The sequence below is a fragment of the Miscanthus floridulus genome, chromosome 10 (assembly GCF_019320115.1).
Source record: "Miscanthus floridulus cultivar M001 chromosome 10, ASM1932011v1, whole genome shotgun sequence".
NCBI lineage: Eukaryota > Viridiplantae > Streptophyta > Magnoliopsida > Poales > Poaceae > Miscanthus > Miscanthus floridulus.
Genome location: NC_089589.1, coordinates 122,555,086 through 122,571,262, shown reverse-complemented (window position 1 = coordinate 122,571,262; position 16,177 = coordinate 122,555,086). Strand labels below are relative to the sequence as shown.

General features: G+C 42.6%; 1 protein-coding gene across 1 annotated transcript; it reads right to left on the bottom strand.

Annotated features, from left to right (window-relative positions):
• Window positions 1-12,337: 12,337 nt before the first annotated feature.
• Window positions 12,338-15,604, bottom strand: LOC136489484 (uncharacterized). Its single transcript, XM_066486103.1, has 3 exons — window positions 15,314-15,604; window positions 14,406-14,804; window positions 12,338-12,553 (listed from the first exon to the last, which is right to left on the bottom strand). The coding sequence occupies exons 1-3, from the start codon at window positions 15,602-15,604 to the stop codon at window positions 12,338-12,340; spliced, it is 906 nt and encodes a 301-aa protein (XP_066342200.1).
• Between the last annotated feature and the right edge of the window lie 573 nt (window positions 15,605-16,177).

Genomic DNA, 16,177 nt, shown 5'->3' with positions numbered 1-16,177 from the left:
AGACTTGACTAGACTCAACTTGACTCGTTCTACTATCGTTTTATTACATAGAAGGGACTCCAACATCTATGGACGGGGTTTATGGGGAAGCTCCTCGTACATCTTTGGCAAGTGGAGGCACACCCTTTGTTCATCTATCACCTATTGGTGTCTCTTGATGGTTTTCTGTTGTGCCTTCAACTGATCCTCCAGTCGGCGAATCTTTGCTACAGACTCATAGCCAAAGTGTACCATCACTTGGGTTGACGTATGCTCCTGCAACTCTGTCAGGCTAGCTGATGATGCCTAGGACACTACAGAACTATGATAGGCTGGTTCATCACAATCTAGATATTAACCAAGAGAGTAGTTGTTCTGTATTGTTTTGCTCCAACATCTCAGATGCAAGGCAACTTATTATCAAGACATTCTTCAGTGCTCAATGGCAAACGCCAAAGTTATGAATTTCGGGTTCTGAACCAGCTTATATAGAAAGCAAACTCAAAGCTTTTACTCATGTGCTTCAGTGCTCAATGGCAAACGCCAAAGATATGAATTTCAGGTTCTGAACCAGATTATATAGAGCAAGCAAACTCAAAGCTTTTACTCATGTGCATTGTGTGTCCCAGCGTGGCCTAGTATCAGGACATCCTACCACCATGCATGATTAGTTATTGAGTGCAGATCATGCTTCATATGTGTGCTCTGGTGAGTCAGTTACTTCTCATGCATGAGAACAGGGAATCAATCAATCAATTATTACTTATCAGAAAAAGCCATGCTCCTGTCCTATGATACACTACTCGGATGCCTTTAAGGATAGAACAGGGATTGGGCTGTGCAGAAATTAGAAATTAATCTGAGAAAAAGGAAAATTATTGTCCATCTATCTACTCGATATACACTGTGTTATAATGATGTTGATTTAATCTACTTCGAGATTGCAAATTATCTGTCTGTAGGAGCTGAGCAGCGGAGTTTCCTGGCGCACATGACTGGGTTGGACTTCGATTCTACTCAACGTTTTTTTTCATAGTACCATCAGCCAGCTGGATTGATGCATTGGAGTCAGCTTGGACGGCAGCAATGCAATACCTACTTGATGGTCACTGCTATCAAATATGTGGATGTAGAGGTGACTGATATTGCCTAAACAGAATTTCTACCAAAACTTCACAGGCTTCTAATGAAGTTTACTAGATTAAAAAAGGATAAGGCCCGTTCGCTTCCCTGAAAAAACAAGCTGAAACACTGTTCCGGCTGATTTGTTGCGAGAGAAAAACACTGTTTCGGCTGAAAAGACAAGCCGAAAAGTACGGATTATAAGACAAGCGAATAGGGCCAAAGTTTTCATCAATTGTTGTTCAGCAGGATGGCATATATTCACTCGCGTGATTATCTTGTTCTGCCGGCAGGATCACTGATTGCACTGTCACCATTTTGCAAATGCACCTACAATAGCACGTTCTCTTGTGCTACACGAGGAGACCCAATAACAACGCTTTTAATGTGTTTGGGTCCACTGGTCCAGTAGTCATGCATCCAAATCCACGCTGCCACCAACTCATCCGGTGTGTTGCACGTTGTCACTTCTGAAATTTTGTGCGGTGACCGATGAACATTGTCCTGCATGTGCTTGATTATGGGCATACGTGGATCCACCCACCTAAAGTTTAGCTAGCTAAAATTTCAACCCTAAACCCTAATTTCAAAGCTAAATTTTAGCCAGCTAAAAGTTCTCCCAATTAAATTTTAGCTGGGGTGTTTGATCGTTCTGCTAATAGACTCTAAATTTTAGCTGGTTTTAGCTGGGTTGAAACAGCTAAACTTTAGTTAGTCTTTTGACTAGACCGTTTGGATCTCCAGCAGCCGGCTAAAGTTTAGCTAGTGGATCCAAACAGGCCCTATGATTCTGCCGCCATTGACTAGCTCGCCATCCCTATATAAATAGACGCTGGCAAGCACAGCGACTGCACCACAGAAACTAACAATCACATTATCACACCACACAATCAGCCATTTGTCCGATCAGAGCTTTGCTTGTGTTAAACCAACGAACGGAGGTAGAGACGATGGCGCCCAGGTTTCATTCCATGTTTGTCTGCAAGGTGGTCCTCGTTGTCCTGGTAACTCTCGGACTCTTCTGTGCAGGTAAAGCGCGTCTTCTCGGTATCTTTTTCTCCACATATAGTGATATATATGCAGGCCTGACCTGATGTATGAACTTGGCTGGGCACGCAGATGCAAGTGAATCAGCGGCAGCGCTACCGCCGGAGTATCTGCAGTGCAACTCTCTCTCATACGTCTCACCGGACTGCGACACTTGGTGCCGGAAACAAGGACACCGGGGAGGCTACGTTAAAAGCGACGTCTGCTGCTGCAACTCCGGCCGGCTAGATGATGATGCCTAGGTCGCAAAATACACAAGAAACCATACATGCGCATACCGGCGTGCCGGTGTGTGATGAAATAATTATTATTCATAGGAAATTCCACGGTGTGTGTTTCCGTGAGCGAAGGATGCCGTGTGTTTTAAGTAAGTCCAACAGATAGCGCCAAGGATTCGGCTATTAATCAACTTGTAAGAGTGAAATTACATAATAATTATCTTAGGCCCCGTTTGGATCCTTAGAATTAAATTTATTTTAATAATTATAATTTAGACACAGATTAATTAAGCTAGCCATACAAGGGAGATAATTATATTTTGCATTTCTACCATATGAAAGTGAGTTAAAAAACGTGTTATAAGTTGGAGAGTAGAAACATAGCAAGGTGATCTATAACATCAATTTTCATCTCCCACCCTATGAATTTGAGATAGACTTATATGTGAACTTGGGAAAGTTATGGAATATCAAATTCCAAGCAAAATAGCCTAATCCAATAAGTAGATTCCAATTCCACCAAATTGAGGGGATCCAAACGGCCCCTTATATATATTTGTCTATAAAAGTTTTTGAATTACATACTACTTTTTAACTATATGTCATATATTTTTTCTTTATAGACCTCACATCCACTTGGTATTTGGGTCTACCACTGCATAGGCTCACGTGCCAAGCTTGTTTTGCTTACATGAGAACCAATGTACCAAGCTTGCTGCTTACATGAGAACCAAGCTCTCATCCCTTCTCTCCTCTATATTAACAAAAATGCTAACCAACTTGGCTATAAGATTATTCTTGTAAGTGCATGGCGTACAACGATAAACCGGCAGTGAAAATAGTTTTCACTGCAAAGTCAACATATGATCCGATGGCGATAACAGTGGCAGTGAAAACAACCTTCCCTGCCGGTTTTGCGCCCCACTGCGCTCTGCCGCCCTTTGAACCGGCGATGAAAATAGTTTCTTTAGTAGAGCCACATATTTATTAGATAATTGGTGTCTCTCTGTAGTCTTGGGTTCCACTATATATCTGTCCATGACCAGCACAACCATAAATTGGCCTACGAGTCACATGGTTCCTGAAGCTATAAGTCCAACTGGCCAGCTCATATAACTAAGCTACCTACACTAGTGCAGGACTGGGTATCAATCCTGGTTGGGAAACCCTCTCTAGTCCCGGTTTTCTAACCGGGACTGCCAATCCGGGACTAAAGGCCCGCCCTTTAGTCCTGGGCCTGTTAACCGGGATTGAATGGGGGCCCTTTAGTCCCGGTTGGTAACCGGGACTAAAGGGGCCTCCAGGATGACCCGAGGGCGGGCACCTCCAGACCCGGTTGGTATAACCAACCGGGACTAAATATTACTCTTTTTGTTTTTCTTTTCTTTTCTTTTATAGTTTCTTTCCATTCAATTTGTTTTCGCTTCAAATAGTTTTGGTACACGTATTATATGCTATACTAGTGTACGTCATCCATAAATAAGAATGGAACTAATTAAGAGCTCATATATTACAATGATCATCCCCATTCATCAAGTTCATACAAACCATAATAATTTAAAATAAGTCATTACAATAAACTAGATGTCCAACCCCAAAGTTCAATTACACACCAAGTTCATGCAAGCGCAAGTAGATCACCGTCGAGCTTGACTATGTCGTATTATGTACACGGCGAAATGTAGGTCACCGATTTTGTATCCACAAATATTATTGATGTAGAGCAACGCATTAAGTAATGCACTCTCCCTTGCTTCAAAAGTACGAGCATAGGGTATACTAATGACGGTAAGCGGTGGTCGAGAAGTCGGTGGGTCAGATGATCCCCTCTTAGTCATAATCAGTTTTTCCTGAAATCCTTCCGTAGTGAGTGTTGTACATTCATCGACATATTTCTAATCAAAATCCAATGTATACATTGTCTGGTTTAGAATGGCTTCAAAGCTACAACCTGCATAGGTTAAGTCATAGTCCCCAACCTGTAATTATTGGCATAAAAATGGATATGAGAACAAAGCTTTCGAATAACAACAAATCTGAATATAAGCTATGAGTTCGACTTCGACTTTACCACATCATTTCGGTTGGTTCGAGCAATCCTTGCATAGAAGCCCACAACATCATGATACGAGCCCACATCTATTGCTTGTATCATCATGGAGGATAGTGTAGGCAGGGTGTACCCAATATTCGCAAGCTTATTCAAACATGATTTGATAGCATATATAATTGCAACTTTCTTGTCAGGTGCCTTTACTCCCACCTCTGAGATTTGTACAACACCTGTACCCCTCCTAGCGGTGATGGAAAAGCCAGTTCGAGATTGGACCAATCGACCATTATCTACATCAAAGCTCTCAACATCTACTCCCTCAACCCCGAAATATGAAAGTGTCTCTTCAAGCCAAATGATTGGGTCAATTACCTACGGTACATTAAAGAAACACATATATATACATATCAGAAAAATATATTGTGTACAAGCGAATTTAAGACATATTAATGTATTAAAACATATATCGTTGCTTACTATGCTAGGATGATTAAACAGTACATCCGAAAACCTTGGTTCGAATCCCCAAGCAATACAATAGCCCCAACTCAGGACAATCGGTTTAGGGAGACGTCCAGCCATCTCTTCTCACTAAAGTTAATATATAAAGATTCATATCACTAGAGTCAGTATATGAATTCATACACCAAAATTCATATATTCATAAGAATTTCCCTACATATATCACTGAAGTCAATATTTTTCATATACCAAAATGCATATCACTAAACTCTACATATCAAAATTCACATATGTAAAACCTTATACATCAAAATACATATAACTGGACCCTATATATACCAAATGCATATCAAATATATACAATATATCACCAAAGTCAGTATCTTTCTGCATATATATATATATATATCAAAATATATGACTAAAGCAATTACAAGTTAGATCGAATACAAATAGCTAGCTAGCCAATTAGCTTAAGTTAGGGTTGAGTGCTACATTCCTGGAGTAGTTCCCTTCCCCTTTTAATAAGAGGAACAATTAGAATGTTCCTAATTCCATATCTATAATATCATAAAATAACATCTAGCTCCTACTCAGTCCTTGAGTCAAAAATTTTAGACCTCCAATGCCACTAACGTCTACTTTTAGTGTAACAAAAGCTACCAACAATATAAATTGTCCATTTAAACCTTATGATCAGTATGTTAAGAAAAAATTGCAGTTGCCTGGAGTGCCACTCGGATATGTGCAATGTGTGTGTGTCTATATATATACTTGTGTTGTATGTTCAGCGCTCTGTTTCACACAGCAGGAAGGGATGAGGCGAGGCAATCCAGGTCGAATACCTGGTGGCAGCAGTGAGGGTGAGGCCGGAGACGAAGGCGCCGGTGGAGACGATGTCAAGGCCGGAGACAAAGGCGCTGGTGGAGACAAGGGCGATGGAGCCGCTGTACGCGCCGGAGATGAGGACGAGGTCGAGGCCGGCCGGAGACGAGGGGGAGGGCAAGGCCGCGCGTGCCAAAGCCGAGGACGAGGTCGACGCCGGCCACCGAAGACGAGGGAGAGGGGGCCGCACGCGCCGGGTAGATAGTACGAGGACGAGGATGAGGCTGGCCGGATCGAGGATGAGGGCGAGGCCGAGGCCGCGCACGTCGGGGAGAGAGGACGAGGGCGAGGCCGGCCAGATCGAGGATGGGGGCTAGGGCTAGGCCGCGCACACCGGAGCCGAGGACGATGGCGAGGCTGGCTGCCGAAGACGAGGAAGAGGGCGCCGCCGAGCGCGCCGGGGAGACGAGACCGAACGAGGGCGAGGCTGGTTGGATCGAGACAAGGCCATGTGCGCCAAAACCGAGGACGAGGACGAGAACGGCTGCTGGAGGCGAGGACGCGCGCGCTAGATTGAGACGAGCGCACGGCGCGGTTGGCGAGCACCGCCACAGACGAGGAAGAGGGGCGGGTGGAGAGTGTGGCCGGTCTGGGGGATTGAAGAAGCGTGGCATGGCGGCGGCGGTGAGTGAAATTTCTGGGAGGAAGAAGAAAGAACACCCGTGTATATACGGTAGAACCCTATAGTCTCGAGCTGGGCCACCAACCGGGACTAAAAGTCCTTTAGTCCCGGTTTGTGGCCCAATCCAAGACTAAAGCCAGATTGTGGCGCGCGGCGAAACTGCTACCTACCCGGCAGTTTCGTTTCCCACCCATACAACAGTTTTTAACATATCCTTTAACATAAATAGGCTGGAAATTAGAAATTGCGTAGTAAAAAAAATATAGCCCAAAAAATTGCAATACAAAATTGCTTTCATATACCAAATTGCTTTCATATCCTTTAAATGTTTAATAACATATGCTATAAATTATAATTACATTTTAAAAATTCAAATTTCAAATCTAAGAAATCCAAACATAGTTTTCCTTGACAAAATGATTTTAAATGAAAAAGTTGTCAACTACAAAGTTAAATAACTTTTCGAGATCTACAACTTTTGTTTTGGTTATTTCTCCATTTGAGGACTTTTTAAAAATTCAAAATTCAAATTTTAGAAATTCAAACATAATTTTCCTTGACAAAATGATTTCAACTCAAAAAGTTGTCAACTACAAAGTTGTGTAACTTTTCGAGATTTACAATTTTTATTTTGGTCATTTCTTCATCTAGCAAAGTGGTAGTGTACATTGTTCACAAATTTACATCTCTCTCTTATAGTGAGAGATGTAAATTTGTGAACAATGTACACTACCACATTGTCGGACGAAGAAATGACCAAAATAAAAGTTATAGATGTTGATCAGTTCTACAACTTTTATGTTTATGAATTTCCCAGATGAATTCATTTACTTCTACAAAATGTTTATTGAAGTTTCCATTTTTTGAGAATCAAATTTTAAATTGCTAAAACAAATTCCCATGAAAAGATGACCATAATGAAAGTTGTAAGAACACAATAAATTGATAGAGCATGAATTTAGAAAATTTTAGGAAAAAATCATTAAATTTTAAGTTAGTATCACGAAGAAAGACTAGTTACAAGTTTTAGCCAGAGATTAAAAAGAGAAATCAAACTTCATTAAAAATTTAATTTCAAACAGAATTTCGAAACAGTAGATGATTCCAAATAAACCTAATGAACATAATTAAATTACATACAAACATAATTAAAATATTCATACAAATAAACCTAATTAAACATAACAGTACGAATAAACCTAACTAACATATGGATCCTACAAACCCGCTGCAACCCTAGCCTATCTCCACTGCTAGTAGCGTATGTCTCGGATTGTGTAGCCACGGTCATTGTCTATGTAATGCAAGGCCAGCACTACAACACTCTCCATTACCCCACAACGCCAAGGACATGGCATCCCATAGATGTAGCCTACTAACGGACTATCGATGGCCTGGTTCTGCCTAAATCTCACACAATACTAGATGCCAGTTGTCGTCCTCTGGCCCATCGCTTCCATGAAGTCCCAGGATTACCCTAGTCACTTAAGAGCTTACACGAGAATGGGCTGCAAGCCACATGTAGCATAGGTGAAATCATAGAGCAAAAACTGCAAGCGGACAAACAAAAAATATCAGAAAGCGCTCATATAATAATAAGAATTAATAAACATTACTCTCATATCATACACGACGTACCACATCCATTTGGTTGAATGTCGCATGCCTCTCGTTTACTCGCGGCACATCCAGACTATGCTGACGTAAAGCTTCTATCTTTAAGGATGAGAAATCAGGCATACGGTAGCCAATTCGCTCAATTGCCTGCAAAGAAAGCAGCACGACATCGATCTGGGTGTCTATCTTGGTCGGCGACTGTCATCCAGTCTGCACGATGTCCCGGTGCACCTCATTGTTGTATCTAATGGGGTTGTCGAAGGCGAGACTGTACGTCCATAACTCGTCTCCTTCATCATTCATGACCTCACTTGTCGTAGTCTCGATGTCCCACACCCCAAGCAGCCATAGTGTTGCTTTCAGCCACTTAACCGGTTTTATAGTCTGTGACATATGCAACAATCATGTTATGAATGAATGTATATATGCAAAAATTATATTAGCACGCAAAACTTAAAATATTCCATACTATTGATGGGTCTAGGTGACGCGGAACGGCCCTATCTGGCGATGGCGCGAATGGAAGATCACTAGGGTGGAAACCAGGTTCCTGTGGCTGGGGAAGTCCGCCGCCATTCATCATAACTAAAAAAACTGGAAAAAAAAACATCCCAACAAATATAGAACCCCATATAAATATACGATGCAACAATATATATTAGAGAAACATATAAAAAATAAATCATCAAGACATATATATATGCATGCCAAGTAAACTTAAACATTTTGCACATAATTTTTTTAACGATTATTAACTCTCATCAAGAAATAATGTTGCTAACAAAGATCTAGAAAACAATAAATGTTTAAGGTTACGTAGAAATGATGTATAAATAAAAAAAATCCACCATTATTATTTCTAATCTTAAAAAACACATATTTGAATATTTCTATGCTTATTGCTAAAGCATCAAACGATCTACATTATTAGCAATGAAAGATTAGAAGATAAAGTTGCTAACCTTTAGAAGATTGAAGATGAAGCCGACGGCCGAGAGCAAGAACTTGCTCCCCCAAGCAAGAACACGGATGAACAAGCAAAGACCAAAGATTTGACCTGTGTCTCAGGCTGGGGGGACAGTGGAAGCGGGTATATATAGGTGGGGACCTTTAGTCTTGGTTGGTGGAGCCTACCGGGACTAAAGGATCAACCTATAGTCCCGGTTGGAGCCAAAACCCAGGATAAAAGGCCAGCGGGACCTTTGGTCCTGGTTGGTGGTTCCAACCGGGATTAAAAGGCAACCTTTAGTCTCAGTTTGAACCACAAACCGGGACTAAAGGTCCCTGCTGCAAAAGCCTGCTGCACTATCCATTGGGCAGGGGATTCTAGTCCCGATTGGTGGTTCCAACCGGGACTAAATCTTTTATTACTTTCGGGCCAAATTCCGGCTGGGACTAAAGCCAAAAACTGAAAGTCTGTTTTCTACTAGTTTTAACTTCTAAGTTTGGACCAGAACTTGGAAAGAAAACATCTTGATGCATATATAACGGAACTTCCACTACTGCAAATATGATTTTGTGAGACAGGGTCCAAACATAAACAGAGGGGAGCACAGTAGGGTGACACCTCTGTTAATGGGGGTGGCCCCTGGGAATAAGCGACTGCCTCCATTAATGTTTAACAAAGGCAGACGGCTTATTAATGTTAGGAGACCGCATCCGCTAATACTCTATTAACGGAGGCATGCACTTTAAGTCGATCGCCTCCGTTAAACAATTAATGCAGGCAGACGACTTTAGGAAACCATAATAATCCATTAACGTGGGTGGCCGCCTTAAGACGACTACCTCTCTTAAAGATTTAATGAGGCGGTCCACCTATGATAACCGTCTCTGTTTATAGATCATTAATAGAGGTGGCCAGCTCTATTAATCAATAACAAAGGTGGTCGCCTTACGTTCCCCACCTCTGCTAATGAAAGGTTATAAAACCATCAGCCGAACCACCTCATCTTCTTCCTCTAAAAGCCTCACCATTAGTTTTGATGGGGTTAGAGCTGTATTAATCAGAAGACATCATTTTTAAAGGGGGAAGGTTTTTGCTCTTGGATTCTTTGAGGGAGGTGTGCTTGGTATGCGCTCTCATATCCTTTTTTGTGCTTTTCTTAAAATTTTTGGTGGTTTTGTGGTGATCTAGATCTAGATCTATGGTGGAGGAGAGAGGAACTAGATCTAGTTCATCATCTTGTTTGTTTTATTTGTATGCTTGTATATTTTGGTTTGCTTGACACAAGGGAGAAGTTCCATACATGCACAATTTATGCCATTCAAATATTTTTTTTTGTATTGGAGAAGGAGAAGATAATATACACAAGTTATGTATGCTTGCACCATCTCATTTGGATGCATCTTAATATTTTTTCCCACTATGTACAAGATTAATCACCATCATGGAAAGGTCCGAATGGATATACAAGATACTGAGGATAGCACACCCTTTCATGGAACAAGTGACAAAGTTTGTTGGCAGTTCTCGAAAGCATGCTTTGAGTGCCAATCGACAGGGAATCATATGTAACGAGTGTGTCTGGATTCTAGATGGCGTTGATGTCAAATCTTTCGGTGAGATTTTGTTTTGTAAGTTTTCCAACGAAGGAGATGTGAGTGCTGCATCCAGAGGAACATCGTCAATGCATGCAGACCATGGATGACAATGGAGGATCATGGTGGAGGAGGAACCACATCATCCTGGCACGGCATTGATGGCGACGATGATTTTATCATGATGGATGATTTTATTGAAGACACGGACAACAATCGTGATGACGAGGATGGTGAGGTGGCTTTGGATGACCCCGAGGACATGAAGTTCTTTGAGGAGGGCCACCTCGACAATGATGACCTTCTGTATGGGACCCCTAGGTGGCTAAACAACTTCAAAGAGATGTAGCAGGTGCCAAAGGATCCAATCTATGAGGGTTGTCCAAAGAAATGGATAGTGAGCATTTTGGTCTCCACATGTTATGCTGAAGGCTCGTTTTGGATGGTCCGACACTAGCTTCAATGATCTATTTTGCTCCATGGTTCTCTGCATCCAAAGGGTAACAAAGTGCCCGCCAAAATCTATCATGTGAAGAAGCTAATCTGACCAGTGATGTTGGGTCTTCAAAAGATCCATGCTTGTCTTAACCACTATATCTTGTACCGAGGCACCCAGTATGAGAACTTGGAGAGCTGTCCGAACTACGGCACGAGTCGATACAAGAGGAATGTTAGATGTCGCGTCGATGTGAACGACGAGGGAGCCTCGAGTGGGTCGAATGGAAGTAGAAGGCGAGCAAGAAGAGTATTGTGACAAGATCTCTCATGAGGAGGAAGAAAGTTATGCGCAGAGGAGAATTCTTGTCCTAGTGATGTGGTATCTACCCATAGTCAAATGTCTGTGTTGTCTATTTAGAAACCACGAGGATGCCAAGCTGATGTCCTGGAACGCATCTAATAAGCGCAAGAAGGATAACTGCAAGCTGCAACATGGTGTCGATGCCCGGTACGGGAAGCATTTCGATGCCACGTACCGATAGTTTCGTGATGAGCTGAGGAACGTCAGGTTCACGCTGAGTAACGATGGGATGAATCCGTTTGGTGACCTGAGCAGCTCGCACACCACATGGTCGGTTAGCCTTACCATTTAGAACGTTTCTCCAACACTACTTCATAAGTGCAAGTACCTTCTATTAACCATTATTAATTCTGGACCAAAGTAGCCTAGTTTTGACATAGCTGTGTTCTTGAGCCACTACTGGATGACATATGAATAAACTATGGGAGAAAGGGGTTGAAATATGGGATGTGTACCGAAATAAGAGATTTACTCTTAGAGCCACAATTTTTGTCACCATCAAGGATTACCCTGGTCTATTTTCATTGTCCAGGCATATCAAGGGGAATACCATTTGCTTAGTATGCCTTGACGACACTTGCTATATTTACCTTAACACATCTAAGAAGATGGTGTACATGAGGCACAGGCATTTCCTCTCCAGAGGGCATGAATATGTACTTTCACAACAAGGGTGAGCCACAACCTACCCAACTATTGCAAGGGGTGTTTGGGAATCGATTGTTTGGCCTCGTGAAGGACCTGAATTTTTTTTTCTCAAAAACGTAGGAGAGCTGTGCTTCATTATATTAAGAAGAAAATACAGGATAAGAACCCAAACACCCACATACACACACACTCTACAGATGCCAAACTAAAGATTTAGATTACATTCTCGCCTGCTAAACATAAAAAGACGACCACAAAAACCAAACAACCAGGCCACTCTAAGGCAAAGGTGTCGGTGTAGTCAAGGAAGAGAGGCTTCGTGTGCCTGCTATCTCCCAAAGACGTCATTCATCGCTGGTAACATTAAGAGCCCTTGCAATGCTAGGAGTAGCTCCGTCAAAAACACAAGAATTGCGGTGAGTCCAAAGAACCAAAGCACCTAGTACAACTAGAGAATTGAGACCTTTCATTTGCTGTTCCAAAGCAGCATGCCACAATCTGTCCCACCAATCATCGAACACCACATCAGTTGCTTGAGGAGCAAATTGCTGCAACCCAACCTGGCATAGCAGGGAATACCAGTATTGCCTTGCAAAGGGACAAGATACTAGAAGATGATTAATTGTCTCTTGCTCCTGATCACACAAAAGACAACTTTCCGAACAGGGCAGACCTCGACGGGCAAGATGATCAGCTATCCAACATCTGTCATGTTTGACTAACCATAAGAAGAACTTGCATTTTCCAGGGGCCCAGGTCTTCCAAATCAGTTCCCAAGGTCTAAATAGAGTTGATCCTTGAAAGATATGTTCATAAGCAGATTTTGCTGAGTACTGTCCTGAGGGGGATAGGCGCCATATATGAACATCCTCCATTTCAAGTTGTAAAGAGAAGTCCGTGAGAAGATCCCAAAGATCAAGATACTCTACTAGTTCTCCAATCGACGAAGCTCCTATTATATCCAAAATCCAGAGGTGTTCAGTGAGAGCTTCCGCTACCGTACGTTTCTTGATAGTTTTCTTAGCCACCAAAGAATGCAAACGAGGGGCGACATCTATAATGCGCTGTCCATGCAGCCACCTATCTTCCCAAAAGAGTGTGCGAGTACCATCCCCTACTTCAGTGATTATGGCCATTGCAAAGAAGGCTCTAACCTGTTCTGGCACCTGAATCGTAAACTTGCTCCATGGCCGATGGGGCTCAGTTTTATGGAGCCATAGCCAATGCATTCAAAGTGCCCATCCCATGTTCTTCCAATCTGAAATGCCCAGCCCTCCAAACTCTCGAGGGCGCATCACCCTGCCCCAAGCTACTAGGCAGTGTCCTCCTCTTGTCTCTTTCCTTCCTCGCCATAGAAACCCTCTTTTGATTTTGTCTATTGCCTTTATGGCCCACTGTGGTAAGTCTACTACCATTATCAGATAAATGAGCATGGCAGTCATCACATACTGTACTTGTATTGCTCGTCCCGCCCGGCTCAAACGATCAGCTTTCCATCTAGGCAGCTGGTCGGCGATTTGATCAATAATACACTGAGTCTGAGCCTTTGTGAGCTTCTTTAAAGAGAGCGGCAAACCAAGATATCGGCAAGGAAACTCTGAAACTTCACAAGGAAGGGCATGCTGAATTACATGAATCTCCTCTTCTCCACACTGAATAGGATAAGCACTACTCTTCTGGACATTTGTCTTTAGGCCAGATGCATCCCCATACAGGTCAAGTATATCTATAGTTATTTCAATGTCATTTATCTCAGGTCGAAGGAATAAGACCACATCATCAGCATGTAATGATATTCTGTGTTGGAGAGATCTAGAGGAGAGTAGCTGCAACAAACCATCTCTTGCTGCCAATGACACCATTTGGCCAAGCACATTCATTACTAAAATGAAGAGCATTGGAGAAAGTGGATCTCCTTGCCGTAATCCTCGCCGGTGCAAGATAACCTCACCGGGAATTCCATTTAATAGAACACGAGTTGATGAGGAGCCTAACAGCCCACTAATAATATCACGCCAAATTTGCCCAAAGCCCAGTTGTTGCATTACCTCAAAAAAGAAAGGCCAGGACACTGTGTCAAATGCCTTTGAAATATCCAGCTTGAGGAGAAAACGGGGAAGCATCTATTGATGCAAGAACCTTGTTGTTTGTTGCACAAGCATAAAATTGTCTTGGATAAACCTCCCCTTAATAAAAGCACTCTGGTTGGGAGAAACCATCTGCTGCAAGCGACCAACCAATCTATTGGCCAATAATTTAGTGACAAGTTTGGCGAAACTATGAACAAGGCTTATGGGTCTGAAGTCCTTAGCACAATTTGCTTCCTCTGTTTTGGGCAGATGGCCGGGTGATGAAAGCTGAATTTAGAGTCTCAAAATTTCTGAATTTCCTACTCCAAACTACTGAAATTACTTCCATGACTTCCTTTTTGATGATTGGCCAGCACACTCTATAAAAACGGCCCGTGAAACCATCCGGGCCAGGTGCTTTATCAGGTGGCAGCAGCTTGATTGTATTCCATACTTCTTCTTCAGAGAAGGGAGCATCAAACTCAGAAAGATCATGAGAGGGGATCCCAAGAGCAGCAAGGTTAATCGTGTGCTCTCTTGCGACACTCTGTCCCAATAAGTTAGAGTAAAAATCATCTATTATTTCTGCTTTCTTCTCATGGTCCGTGTATAACTGTCCATCCAACATTAACTGTGCCACGAATTTCTTCCTCTTGCGATAGCAGGCTTTGGCGTGAAAAAGAGCAGTGTTGGCATCACCATCACTGAGCCAACTTATTCTAGACTGAAGTCGCCTTATGGTCTGCAGAAGAGAAGAAAGCGCGAGAGTATGCTTCTTGAGAGAATTCCTTAGCCAAATCTCTATTGGTGTTAATGCACGACCATCCTGGGCATTTTCCAATTGATGCAACACTTCCCTTGCAAAACCAAGTTGGGTTTTTACATGCCCCACATTCTTCCGACTCCAACCTTGTACTCCCTCCATACTAAAAAATAAATTCGTTTTGGACAAGGTTTGGGTCAAACATTGAAAATATAAATCTTGAATAACTTTTAAATTGTTGAGTTTGAAAATGTGAAAGCCATATAATTAGATTTGTCTTGAAAAATACTTTCATAAAAATATACATATATCACTTTTTGATAAATATTTTTATAAAACAAGGAGTCAAAGTAATACTTCGAAGACCGTGTCGCTGTTCAAAACGACTTTATTTTTTAGTATGGAGGGAGTAATTTTTTGGATGTTGCCTGCAGCTTACGATAAAGAGTTTCAAAAGGGCAGGGGACAACCGGAGCTGAATTCCATACCTCCTCGACCGCTTCCTGGAAACCCTCAAGCTTAGGCCAAAAGGACTTGAACTGAAATCTTCTTTTTCCCGGCTTGATATCATTCATGCCCAGAATCAGTGGACAGTGATCACAGTCGTCTGATGCTGCAGATTGTAGTAAACAATTAGAGAACAGCTCCTCCCATTCACCTGAACATAATACCCTGTCTAGTTTAACTGAGACATGATTATTTGTCCATGTAAACTTGCGCCCATGCAAGGGTATTTCTTTGAGACCAAGGTCATTGATAAGACGCCGGAAACGACCCATCATAGCTCGATTGAAGTTATCATTGCTCTTGTCTTTCTTCCCTGTAAATTAGATTATAATCTCCAGCAATTGTCCAGGGATAATGATAGCTACGGCCAGGAACTCACTCGCACTCACGAACACAAAGCACCGGCGAGGGAGACGATGAACACAAGCTGTTTCCGGCAATGAACGCCGCGGCCGACACAACGGCCTGTATCTTGGCACTTTTTATTTCTCTGGACTTGGCAACTTAAACAACCGAAGGAGTACATGGGTATAAATAGGCCAGGGACACACCACGGAGCTAGGCCTCCATGCCGGCCTTCGCGCCCATGATCCGCACGACCCGCCCGGCGACGGCGCAAGAGCCACTCGCTCGTTCCACACATCAAGGCGCTCCTCCGTGCTGACCGGCGCCACGCACACCACCCCCTCTCAACGTACTTTGACTCTATCTAACTTATCCTCGCAGCTATCCCACGATGTTCTGGTGGACTCCCACACGATCCTAACTACCTGCAACGGCAACATGAACACACCATGTTCCGTGCACAACATGAACCGGCAACACATTGCCACGCGACACACACG

Bases quoted from the DNA above. Each gene is read 5' to 3' on its own strand.
- LOC136489484 (XM_066486103.1), bottom strand. From the start codon at position 15,604: ATGGGTCGTTTCCGGCGTCTTATCAATGACCTTGGTCTCAAAGAAATA. The intron at 14,805-15,313 runs GTATGGAATTCA...TCTCTTCTGCAG, and splicing joins TCCAGGAAGCGGTCGAGGAG to ACCATAAGGCGACTTCAGTC. The intron at 12,554-14,405 runs GTAATTTCAGTA...CTGCTATGCCAG, and splicing joins TCAAAAAGGAAGTCATGGAA to GTTGGGTTGCAGCAATTTGC.